The sequence below is a fragment of the Coturnix japonica genome, chromosome Z (genome assembly GCF_001577835.2).
Source record: "Coturnix japonica isolate 7356 chromosome Z, Coturnix japonica 2.1, whole genome shotgun sequence".
Classification (NCBI taxonomy): domain Eukaryota; kingdom Metazoa; phylum Chordata; class Aves; order Galliformes; family Phasianidae; genus Coturnix; species Coturnix japonica.
The window spans coordinates 51,085,745-51,099,296 of NC_029547.1; the positions used below are offsets into that span (position 1 = coordinate 51,085,745).

Sequence of the window (13,552 nt, forward strand, 5' to 3'; positions counted from 1 at the left end):
AGTTCACAGTTCTCCCCACATCAATTAAACCAGCACTAAGTGATTGCCCAAATAGAGCAACGTAACCAGAGGACAGGTAGCGCTGCTCAGAATAATTACCACAAAATATTAATTGCATAACACCACACACACAGCCAAGACCACACATCAGCGAGCACCTGGCTGTTCCAGCTGAGGTGGTTGCACTCGATGGCATTTCTGGGCCTTTTTTCTTTTCTTCATTTTTTCAGATGACTTCTGATTCAAACTTTGGATCATAAAATATTCCAGCTAGAACATGAAGCATATTTTTAAGAAGTCCTATTAATTTAAGAACAAACTAGACATGAAACTAAGGACGAGTGGATGCTATATGGAGGACTGAAGTGGCTGCCACTATAAGAGGCTATTCAGTTTGCTAGTCCTAGCACTTCTTTATCAGTGTAATGTACCAAACTTAATTGGAATAGGCATAATTTAAAAGATTATTTATTCAAATAGCAGTGTTTTTTCCCCCTTGTATTTGATCTCCTCAAAAATGACAGGCATGAAAATATTCAATTTATCAATTTTCAGTGGTTGCAAATTGTACAATTACAGAGAACAATAAGACTTTGTGAATAACAATCAGATGCAAGTAATAGAAACAACAAAGCCATACATGAGCTCTTCAGCTTGCAACTAACCAGCACCACACAATGCCATAGTGTATATGTGTTTAATTCACTAGTTTTATGTTTTTGTTGTCCTCTTTTTCTAACGTTTTGATGAAATACATATATATATATATATAAAGAAGTTTTGTTACTTATTTATTTTAACTACATAATATATTTTATATGCAGCCTGACGTGATTCCTCTTTACCTAGTGTGGCTCAGGCAAGCCAAGAGGTTAGACACCAATGCTGTAGTGTGCCTTCTGGAAAAGTCACATTACTGTATGGCCTGTGTGAGCAAGATTTGTTTTACCACAGTGCACAGTAAGCATGGTCAATGCAGTAAAATTGTACTTCAGGTGAAACGGTCCATTTTACAAGAGCAAAGAGGTGTAAAGGGTGGCTTGGGTCTAGTTAAAGGAGGTGTTAAACACTTCTGGCATCCAAGGTGCACACAGTACAAAAACCAGAGGAATATTCTGTTTGGACAAGATGTTGAGAGGATTCCTTGTTTTTAATCAGAAATGAATGCATCCAATAAAAACTGACCAATTGTCGTGTCAGATATTTCGAATGACTATCAAGCCCCATGAAAGCAGGCTGCATTATTACATAATGCCATAAAGATAACATGAAATCACTGTACCAAACTGCATTTTTTTTTTCTCCAAACCCAAATGCTACTAGGGAAGTAAATAAAATACATTTATCTTTTATAAATGCTGTTTGAAACATCTCATTAAACTGAAAATTAAACATTAATTTGAAATAATTTTATGGAGAAGACAAACAAATCTGGAAGTTTGAAACCACTCAGTGGATCTCCTTGTACCCAGGAGAATGATAAAAGAAACTGCTGGCTATAGGTGAAGTGTATTTAACAAGCTTTTTAGCTTCTGCCTCATTTGAGTTTACTGCAGCTGAGACCGGGTTCTGCTTGGGATTAGAATCACTGAATCATTAAAGCTGAAAAAGGCCACTAAGATGTTACACTCACCACACCTCCAAAGTACTTCTGTATGTAGAAGTCATTGAGAGCGTGCAGTTCCAGGTAGGTGGCTCCGAACTCCTTGGCCAGCTGGACCCCCTCGGAGGTGGTGACACAGCTCCTCCTGTCCAGGGTGCACAGAGGGCACGTACAGGGCACTGCTGGGAAACAGGGATGTGGGTGAGCCACTGTGCTCCAGCAATTGGAATATTTCCTAAAGAGTTGTAAAGGTTCTGCTCAGATAGTTACAAAGCAGGAAGTGGAAACAGTTGTTTCAGAGGAAGAAATCTATAATCAAGGCTAAATGAACAACTTCTTTGTAATCAGTTCAAAACAGTATGCAAAATACTACACAAAACCCAGTTTATTATACATTAGCATTGTTTTAAATATCATTTATATTCAATTTAAATTCAGTGCAAGGCAGAGGAGTAGGACTTTCTGAAACCTTCACAGAAGTCAAGCAGAGCCTTCAGAAACCCGGTTTGGGTCGGGAACTGTCTGTCCTTGTGTCCACATGCATTGTTCTGGCCTGCAGGTGCTGCCATTCATTACTGCCACCCTTCAGCCTGTTGTAGTGCAACCTGATCATGCAGGACTTGGCAATGGAAAATTTTCCACTGGCTGTCCTAGCTGCTACGAACACATACATGCAGCAGAGTACAGCTCATTAACATACATTTTGCATATTCCTTAATGCCAAAATAAATGGTTTTGAAGATTATTTAAAAAAACTGATTAAAATTTGTTGGCCACCCAAACACAACTCTGCTTAACGCCTGTAAGAACTCACCTGTAAAAACGGGCATTTAGATACACTGCACATGCTCTAGTCTAGTTTACACCACTATGACCCATGGATAGCATGCATTAACATAGCCTTTTTTTATTTCTTTTGGCAGCAGTGCTTGCTGCGACAAAGGATTAAGCTCTTAGTAATTGTGCAAGCAAGCTGCTGTGCTCACACACACTGCTCGGAAACAAAAGGGCTCTCTGTGAGCCCAAGCGGGTCGCAGCCAGACCTCTCCCACGCTGAGCCTGTTCAAGGAGGGAGGCAGGGAAAAAACCGGACAGGGAAAATGCCAGCAGCAGTCTGCCAGGCTGGCAGGAACCTGTGCTCCCAATAGCAAGAGCAGGTAAGAGAATGAGCTGGGGAAGCCCAGACCCACCTCATCAACACCTTACCTCTTCACTGGTGGATTTAGTACCCTTGTATAAACCAGAGCATAAAAAGCATGTTGTTACTGTCTGTAGTTTACTAAAAGCAATAGCAATAACAATTGTACAGATTTAACTGTTACTGAATTCCTTAAAAATCTTTTCTCCATTACCGAGCAAAAGGATATGTAAGTAGATTCTGGCAAAACTGAATATTCTATCCACAGAATATAAAACTCATGTTGCCTAAAACTTATGTGTACTTTACAAAATAAAATCTACAGCTATGTTCATAAATCTCATCCTTCACTCTTAGCAGGTGGGATGCGCAGAAACACATGTTTTAGTCAAACATGTGGAGTAAAAGTAACTTGGGCTGACATTCGGCAGTCACCCCTCACGGGCTGCAAGCTGATGCACCGAGTTTCATGCCATGTGCTAGAGATACACGACATCTGCAGCATGGGCAGAAAGAGCGTGTAGCTATAGAGCTCATCTCATACGCTCAGTCTCATGCCTCTTAATCCCAAGTGATAGACTTAATCCTCATGTATGATGACTTCACAAGAAGAGTCTCTGCTGAGGTCAGGGCAGGATAGGAAGCCTTTTGTCACCAGGGTTAATTAAGCATAATGTTCCCACCTACATGCCAGCCTACAGAACCACAGTACATAAGCATATTACTGTCATTCTGACAGACTAATTGTTCGTGTAAGAGAACTGGAAAAGCAATCAGCTTCTAGTGAAATTACTACATATCTCATTTCCAAGTGATATTTTAACAACGACTTCAGCAGATCGGATACATACCGTTTTTTCTTGCACCAACAGCAGAAATTATTACTGGAACTGAACAGTGGTTTAATGCCTTTTTTATCATTGGAACATAACTGTCCTTTAAGTCTTGAAATGAAGTCTTGTCATTGACAGAGTATTTAATCACAATAATATCAGCTCCTCCAATGAGACTGCGAGAGGTATACCAGTCACTGTCAAATATATCCTAAACAGAAAAAAACTGATCAAGAATTCTCCTAGCTACTGATGGAAAGATGAACTATTCAATATTCTTTAATGCAAGATCTTAGAGAAGTACTGTCAAGCGATATTCTCATTTCCTATTTGAAAACATGCAACCAAGACCGGAATTGATACTACGTAATTTTGTTGTTTGGAAAACAAGTTATTCTAATTGTTTTTATCCAGGAACACACTTGTACCCGAACACACACAAGAAGAAACACTGCTGTTTTAGTTACTTAACTTTCACAAATGTTTGTATTAAGGAAATAAAAGAACTTTCAGTGGTAGAAATTTATTACTATAAATTTCATACAAAATCATTAATTATCAAAATATTTTACAGAGCTCTGTACAGAGCACAGTAATATAGGAACACTTCAATATAAGTTTCATCAGTGGTGTAATTTTTACCTGCTTCATAAAAAAACCTCCAAGTAGAAACAAGCATCAGCATCTGCAGTTAATAGGTCTTAGTCATGTAACTAACTTTCCTTCTTTGACCTCCCATTCAATTTCCCATTATTCTGGGCTATAAGAGTAAGATTTACACTCTTAAAGTATTTTGTGTCCTATTAATTTCTGACTGTATCACATTTACATGTAATATGCAGTTATTACTTATATACTTGCCATTTGCATGGCAACTGTAATTTCAAAGTTTCTGCTTTATATATGGCTAGTTCAGAAATACCAATAGCTTTTCACATATGCACAACTGAAAACTCTCGACAGAAAGAAATCTGGAAATTATCTAGAGAACTGAAAATCATCCCAAAACCCAAAAATACTGACATCTTTCTAAACAGTTCTAGTTTAGAACAGCATGAGATCAACCTAGAAGAAAAAATGAACTTGAGGAAAAGAGTGGAAACAAGCAGTGATAAAATATGGAAGACATGGAAGAGAGGAATAAATGGGCACAAAGGAAGTGACACAAGAACTGGACTCAGACTGAGGGTTGGGTGAGGGGAGAAATGAATATGAGTTCTGAAGAATGGGTCAGAGACATAAAAACATTACAGTTAGGAACCAAAGAAATTTATAGAAGATTATTAATATCAGTAGGTGAAGTACCTCTCATAGTCAATATAGCTATTTTTGCTCACTTCAGAAGAGGCACTGTTCCACGTCTGTCTGAATAAGTAATACTGCCCCAGCACTTAATCAAAAGAAATAGCACAAACTTGATGGAAGTCTATAAATCAGCAAATGTTTGCCTAGACTGTCAGCCCCTGGCACCAAAAGACTTTCAAACCCCATCTCATCCAAACCAAAAATATCCAGATTGCTACCCAGAACACACTTGCTTCAAATATATGAAAGTAACACATATTTCTTCCTATGATCCTAGGGATGACCAGTAATATCACCACTGATGACTTCAAGCACCAGTGCACAACCACACAAGAATTCCCAACAAGCTTAAGCTTCAATAATATAACATTTATGGAAACTTCTACTAAATGTAATAAGTAATTTTTACATGTTTTTACATGTCTGTGTATCTTTTGTAGGTCTTTCCATTTTTCAACAGAGCTAAACTTCTGATGCACTGTGGTATAATTTAACATCACAAAGAAAAAGTTTAGAAAGTTTTGAGAGGTTTTGTGAATATGAACTAAGAAATCCTCCCAAAGAAGGAACCTGCTCTGATCATAAGACTTAGCTTCAGCCTAAGCCTAGATTTGAGGTGCAGTAGGGGACCATCACTGCAAAGCAGCCTGTGCCTCTAACCTGACACCAGCCCTGTCAACTCTGGACATGACACAAGCTCTTTAATACATACATGCTGCTCTGGCCTCAGCCCTTATCCCAGCTCTCCTAAGAGATCAAGAAAAGATCATCATGGAACACCTTCCGTGCACTAAATCCAACTGGTGACAGCTCTGATCCTCTTCCTGCTGGCAAGAATCTCAACAGCATATTTTGTATTTGACTTCTCATTGATTGCGTTGTGCCATTAACATTACAGTAGTTTAAGAAGTCAATACACAGCAAAAAAATACATACACTTTTCCTTCTGAAGACAATCTTAATGAGAAAAACATTGTAGTTTGGGTGACAAAACAGCAAGGACAAGAAGACCTGGCCATTACTTTGTATGTAATGGGCTAAGAACCCTTTAGTACTTATGTGGCTCCGTCTCTGTAGCTGTGTCAGTATCCTATTAAAGAAGCAACTGTGCAGATACATCAGTATAGCCCTTTGTTGCTGAACTGCTATGAAAAAGGATCTTACAGACACTTAGTGCAGGCTGTAGCAAGTTCTTAGATGTGTGTGGCTGCATACTGCTGTAGTTTTGTGGAGGTCTGCAGCTCCTTCCACTACCCCGTGTCACCACTGTGTGTCTCTGGTAATCCTAAAAAGAAGCATTTTAGCAGTGTTGACAAAGTTCTGGTGGACATGGAATCCACTTTCCCCTGGGAAAAGAGACAGCTCTGGGCATATGCTTCATGACACCCAATTTGAATTGTGCAGTTTCCCTAACCTCTCACACAAACCCCAAATCCCACTCTTGAAAATGGATGTTACCTGTACAAACACAGAGGAATAAAACACATTCCCAGGAGGTCTTGTTGCAATTATTTACATTTTACATCAAATGTAGAGTGTTTCTTTCAGATTACTGCTCTCATTAGAGGGAAAATTCTTCAGAAATGTCTCTGACAAAACAAAGGGGTTTTTGCTCAATACATCACTAGGACAGAGCATCTGAAGCTTTAGCCATATTAAACACTTCCTAGTTAGCAGTTTTAGGAAAGTTTTCATATCAAAATTGCAAAGGAATTTCCTTAGATGATGTATAACTGTTCAGGAATAACAGTAATTCCTGGTTCTGTCTATGACACTCATGTAGCAGCTACTTCTCATCACACTTCCTGCTCTTGGCACAGTCTACTTCCCAAGGCAGACATTCACAAAAAGAATAAGTGCATAGTCAAGGTTACTGTAATATGACATTATTAATTATGACCGGAGCTCTGCTGCTATTCCTCCTGGGACCTACTAGAAAAGAAGCTGCACTCTTCTCTTACGTGCCTCTACTATGTACCTCTCTCACAAGACATTCACTCCACTGGTGAGTAATGCTTCTCAAGCAGTTACTCTGAAAACAAAGCCTTTAGAGGCAATGAAAACGTGATTTTCCTGCGGAATCACACGGCTCCTCTAGAGGACAATAGTTGCTTTGTCATAAATAATTTATGAATGCCTTTATGGAATTGCAGTGAAATCCACTACGCCCTTGCAGTGCCCACTTGCTTTTCACAAGTCCATGAGTATCTCACTGTCCACTTAGACAGTAGCAGCATCAAGGCATGGGAGCCTGGCTATGGCTGGGTCCCATTCCTCTTGAGTTTTCCTGGGGTTACAGGATGGTTGTACCATGGCTATTGGGATGATCATGGATTCACTTGGCATTAACCAAGCCTTCTCTGAATTGTTCTCTCAAAAAATAATGTAAGAATATTTGTAAAAAGTAAAAGTAGGGAAAAATAATTTACCGTGTTTTAAACACTCACTGTAAACTGCCAACATCAGACAGAAAAGTTTAAAATGAGAAAAGTCAACATACTAAAAAACAAAAAGTTGCCAGCTATGGATTTGTACTAAAGCAGTAATATGACTGGATTTTTAATTAAAAAGCAGATGAGGTTCCTTTGATCTCAGACATACTGAGGGCCAGCCAGCCTAGGTGGAATGCTGAGTAAAAGGATGCTGCTGCAAGGGAAAAGCCAGATAACTGCACCATGGATTACACCATGGAGTTAAAAAACCTCAAACAATGAAGGGAAGGGAAGGGAAGGGAAGGGAAGGGAAGGGAAGGGAAGAAGGAGGAAGGGTAGTAAGGAAGGAAGGGAAGGGAAGGGAAGGGAAGGGAAGGGAAGGGAAGGGAAGGGAAGGGAAGGGAAAGAGCAAGAAAATGTGTCAGGACTAATGGAAAGACATGGTAGAAAAGTAAATGTTTTCTGAAAAGAAAAATCAAAGGAGAGCTTTTTAAAATAGCAGTTAGTTAGCATATTCATACATCAGTGAATGCCCTGGAGGTCTGCAGCCCTGTGGATAGAACCTTCTGTTCTCAGGAGCAGGTGTAAGCACAGCACATCCCACTGCACCTTCTGCAGGTGCATGGTCAAGCACAAAGCACTCTTAACTGCAGCTGTTCTGTTCTCTCCTTTCAGAACCTACTTGCTACAGGGAACACAGTGATGTCACAGATTATTCAGAAATCGAGAATTTTTCATAAACTGGAGGAAGCAAGTTTCTAAAGTTATTGCTCCCTGAGGAAGAGCAACAGGACACTCATAGTGGAAAAAAAATATGACAAGGAGAGTAGAACTCCTACCCAGAAATGAAATGCTCCAATGTCTTTACAGCACTGCTCCAAACAATGAAGGAAAGAACAAGTAATGCAAGCAAGGGATAGACCCACACTGTTATTCATTATGCTATTTCCCAACATCCCAATTCAGCAAATCAAACATGAATTATAGTTTCTGTGCTATACTTCTTTCTGAAGCTGGTAAATAAATATTTACTTGCCATTTGATACTGCGAATTTTGTCTGTGCTTTTCCTGCAGTTTTTACCTGTACACATGCATCTGTATGACTAAACTCAATAAAAAGTGACAGAAGTTTCAAACCACACACAAGCCATCTCACTTCCAAAGGCTGTAAAATCTAATACAACAACAGCTTCCTAAATAAAGCAACCTTTTCTAAAGCAAACATTAAAATTTTCCTTTCAAATTATTCCTTGCAAGTTTCTAACTCTTTAATGAGGTTTACAAAAAAAATAAATAAATTAGAAAAGGTGTGACGCCCCAGTTCAACGTGCTTTGTGAGATCCCAGCTTGAGCAAGTATTAGCAACTGAGAGGTCACTAAGAATAAAATATTCAGCAAAGGTGTTAGCACACATATGCATGCATATGTTTTCCCTAGTTCTTCATCTCCCCTCTCATACCAGGTCCGCATTTTTTGCCCAAATGTGTTCCAGCCATATCAGTCTCTAAGGAATGGCCTTTTGGTATATCTGTCCCTTGCACATAGGAGGTATCAGCATGCAACTTTGCAAACATAGTGAACACAGCAGGACATGGAGATATACCCAGCACCTGACAGATGGAGATCAGTGCTGTTTTAGAAGCAGTGACATTTTGCTCCCAGATTTTGAGAAGTGTGTTCCCTTGCTATCTCTAAAGCCCCATGTCTCCCACGTGACTGTGAAGGATGGTGAGCAGCCTCCACAAAGCCAGCAGTGCTCTCCCACACCCTGCAGCAGCCACCAGGGTACAGGTCTCCTCACAACACACTACTGCTGCTTTGCATATTTGTAATTATGATTTTGTCCATGTAATTTTCTAAGAACAGTGATATCAAAGATTGCAGTGCCCAGCACAGGCAGCAAACATATTAAACGTTCCTGAAGGGGTGAAACAGAAATGCTGTGTGAAAAGAGCAGCTCTAGCCTCATGTTAGGCTGGGAATATCATTACTCTGAACCCGTCTGTAACACCTGATTGAAGTTACCTATGGACAATCATGCCCAAGAAGCTTTGCTTCCTTGCTGAGCAGCTTGGTAGCCACCTCCAGTCAACAGATACCACATTTTCACTGTTGAACTGTGGCTCAACAGCAGCCAGGTTTCCAGGATAACAATGCCACCACAGAGATGATGCTCACTGCACAGTCCAAATACCCTATGTTTCTCCAGCCCAGTAGGACTTTGGTAGGTGTTGACCCAACCCAACCCATTCAAAGAGATTTATGGAATGCTACAAGATGCTGAGAGTTCAACTGAGCCCAGCTGGGTGAGGGGTTAGAGGCATGCACAGTGCCTGCAGAGATGTGGTGGGATGTCTCTCAAGACTAGAGCATTATAGTGGAAGGATATGGGCTCTTCAGGAAGAACGAACAGGAAAGACAATGCAGTGCCACTCTCTGTGTCACTGACTAGTTAAAGTACCTAAGGAGCAGATGCTAGTTTGTGGGTTAGAATTAAGGCAAGAGCAGGAACAGATCACATTACAGAGTGGGTCTGCCACAGGCCACCTGATGAGGAGGACTGAGAAACGCAGCTCTCTGTAGACAGACAGGATTCTTGTCATCTCCTAGTGATAGAGGCCTCAGCAATGAGAGGTGTGGTGAGGAATTTCATTCTTAACAACAAGGAGAGAAGCTTGTGGGGACTGTGTAGCTCAAAATCAGCCCTGGCTGTAGTGACCTTGAGATGATGGAATTCAGGATCCTCAGGGCAAGGAGAAAGGCACAGAGCGAGCTCACTGCTCTGCTCTTCAGGAGAGCAGACTTTTACCTCTTCATAGAACTGCTCATTGGAGTACAGTGGGATAAAGTCCTACAGGAAAGAGATTTCCAAGACAGCTGGTTCATACCTAAGGATCACCTCCTCCAAGAGCAACAAATCCCAACAAAGAGGAATGGCAAAAAAGACAGTAAGCCTGCAACAAGAAGTTTCTGGGCTAAATCAAACACAAAAGGAAGGCCTACAGACGATGGGTAACATGGGAGGAATACAAAGACATTGTCAGAGGAGCCAGGGATCATGCACAAAAAGCTAAACCTTGGCAGGGATGTAAAAGGCAACAAGGAGACAGAAGGAGATGGAGATATGTAAGTTTGTCTGTGATAAAAGCAAGACTGAGGAAACTGTGGGCTCTGAAGGAAACAGAAGACTTTATTACTTTCTTTCCATCTTCCCAGGCAAGTGTTCAAGGGACACTGTCCCTCCAAGGGGAAGACTGGGAGCATGAAATACCGTCCATGGTATGAGAAGATCAGGTTCAAAACCATCCAAAGTATCTGAAGGTGCACAGGGTGATGAGATGCAACTGTGGGCCCTGAGAGAACTGACAGGTAAAGCTGCGAAGCCACTATCCATCATATTTGAGAAATTGTGGCAAAGGAGTTCCCACTGACTGGGAAAGGGAAAACACAATCCCAATTTTTAAAAAGAGAAAAATAAAGACCCAGGGAACACAAACCAGTTAATTCCATCTCTGTGTTCAGCAAGATCATGGGAGCAGATCCTCCTGAAAACTGCTAAGGGATACAGAGAACAGAGAGCTGTTTACTGACAGCCAGCATGGCTTTTCTAAGGGCAAATCATGCCTGACTAATTTAGTGGCCCTCTACAACGGGGCCCCCAGCACAAGAAAGGCACAGAGCTGCTGGAAAGGGTCCAGAGGAGGCCACGGAGGACTGGACAACCACTCCTGTGAAGAAAAGCTGAGGGAGCTGGGCTTGTTCAGCCTGGAGATGAGAAGGCTCCAGGGAGACTTCATTGTAGCCTTCCAGTATTTGAGGAGAACTTACAAACAGGAAATAGACTCTTTACACAATCTGATATGACAAGGGGGAATTATTTTAAACTAAAAGAGGGGAGATTGAAGTTAGATATTAGGAAGAAATTCTTGACTGAGAGAGTGGTAAGTCATTGCCCAGAGAAGCTATGGGTGCCCCATCCCTGGAGGTACTCAAGGCCAGGTTGGATGGGACCCTCACCTGGTAGGTGGCTGTCCTGCCTATGGCTGGGGCTTGGGCTGGGTAGGCATTAAAGTCCATTCTAACCCAACCCATTCTATTACTCCATGATTGTACTGCAATCTGTCTCACGAAAGAACCTATAAGAAAACTTTGTAAATTGTACCCATGATGCTTTTTCAGGCAGTGAGTTGAACTGAGGAGTGCAGAGGGCAAAGGCAGCTTGCCACCCTTAAATTTGCAGACTCATTGCAAATCAGTGTATTTGTTTGCTGAGTTTATGTCTAGTGCTAGCTTGCCTTAGCCATGTGGATGTAATACAAACTCAGGTAAAATGGAAGTTAATTCCAAATGACAGAGATGGAAACAAAGCAAAGACCAGCATCCCACTGCCTTTAAGCATCACATAAGAAATAAGAATCCTTCTCCACAAAGACTATGAAATATTAGTAACACCCATTCTTGTGGGACCATCAGTCATTGTTCTCAGCTGTAATGCTGAATGTCTCAGGCTAGGAAAAGAACAGTCCTGCAAGGACTACTACAACAATGTTAACAAACCTCAAGAATCCAGACTATGAACAACAATGCTGTTCTGCTGAACCTTAACAAGGAAACAGCTTCACTCAAAACCAGAAACCTCCCAAGGAGCGCAGTCCAGATTTCTGAGCTGTCTTTGGCTGAGCAAAGAATGCCTATTGTTCCTCCCCGCTCCCCTCCTCTGGCTCCTTTAGTTGAGAAAGGGGAAAACAAGAGGCCAGTCCTCAAAACCATGATGCCGTAGACAATGGACATAGACATGGACAGATTTTCTAGGCCTGAAGTGATAATGTTTACAGAAATGAAGAATCTTGTTCTCTGGAAGATCAAATGCACATAAAGCAACACAAAACTGCATCCTCAAACTAGGCCTACATGTATTTCCTACTCTACCTTTCTGCAGCTATCACTGTCCCCTTCCAGTCTCCCTCACTAATCCCCCTTGACATCTTCTATGAAGTCCCACAGCATGAATAATATTCAGCATTCATACATTGCTGTGCTCCAGTGAACCAAACAGACAATACATGACACACAGGTGACATGCAGCTTCAAAGAACAAAAACAGTGTCCTCAATTCCATTTGGTCTCTATAAGTGATAAAAAAAAAAAAAAAAAGAAAAAGGATCATACAGCAGGTTTATAATCAAATAATTCAATTTTCAGATTACAACCTCTTAATCATGAATTTCTGCAACTTCTGGGATTCCTGTAGATTCCAAAACAAATTTCCCTCCAGGGCTGAATAATTCCATGTCTGATTACAATAAAGCTATTAGTATTTGTTTCTAAAGGCAACAAACTAGTCATTAAAAGCTTTATTAGAGATTGCCAGTGTCATGTCTTGCATAATCATTGGTCTGTTCATATTTGTAGTTATGTCTCTTACTAACAAGGGTCCCAGTAACACGGTACTGTGCTAGAGCCCTTTTTATTTACCTTTCAATGTCAGAAATAATGTTAAGATGTGATTATTCATTATAATAGAATTAAAATGACTTGATGCAGTGCATTTTGCCAGAGGACAAATTATTGAATATGTCATTTTTCAAATCAGGAAAATGGTACACCTTTCCAATTTTACAGGAAAATAACATATGTTTTATTTTACTGTTGTAGATAAATATTTTGAGAGAGTTTTTGTGATGCAGTGTCATCAATAGTGTTCTTGTTTATCTGTGGATTATTTCCAATGAAGCTTTCAGCAAACAGCCTGCTCGAAAAAAAGCACCTCCCACTTTGTCCATGAGAAACTTTGTGCCACGCTTCCCAGAGACTAAAACACCCTTTGGTTACATTTTAGATGAAAGCGTGATAAAAATCGCGGGGTAATTGGAAACGGAAGGTTTCTCTATTAGATCGAAGCAGCCTGCCCCGCTGGGTGCAGCTGCAAGGATCCCGACGGATCTCTTACCCACAGCGGGCAGTCGTGCACCACCAGCCTGACATTGCCGAAGATGCAGGCTTGGTACTCGGTGGTGACGGGGCTCCTGGCGTGCTCGGCGGACGGGCTGCTGTCGATCTCGGAAATGAGAGCGCTTCTCCTGAGATAACTCCACATCAGACTCGACTGCTGGCTGTCTTCGGAAAGCACATCTCTCTCATTCCCAAAAGCTACGATATTAACTGTCCTAGAACAACAACAATGAAAGATCAAGGGCAGGGGTGAGGAAGAGGGAATTAAATGAAAAAGAAAAGGCATTT

General features: G+C 41.0%; 1 protein-coding gene across 14 annotated transcripts in view; it reads right to left on the minus strand.

The window, feature by feature from the left end:
• Nucleotides 1-13,552, minus strand: part of RHOBTB3 (Rho related BTB domain containing 3) — a 63,776-nt gene that overhangs the window by 33,314 nt on the left and 16,910 nt on the right. For 12 of the 14 annotated variants that reach the window (XM_032441447.1, XM_032441448.1, XM_032441446.1 and 9 more), the window contains exons 2-5: nucleotides 13,263-13,479; nucleotides 3,593-3,785; nucleotides 1,634-1,785; nucleotides 159-270 (exon numbers count right to left, since the gene is read on the minus strand). In XM_032441447.1, the coding sequence (XP_032297338.1) occupies nucleotides 159-270; nucleotides 1,634-1,785; nucleotides 3,593-3,785; nucleotides 13,263-13,409 (604 nt within the window). In that variant the 5' untranslated portion in view covers nucleotides 13,410-13,479. Of the gene's footprint in view, nucleotides 1-158; nucleotides 271-1,633; nucleotides 1,786-3,592; nucleotides 3,786-7,832; nucleotides 8,559-13,262; nucleotides 13,480-13,552 lie in introns of those variants that run through there. The other 2 variants (XM_032441444.1, XM_032441452.1) reach the window with 2 other exon arrangements.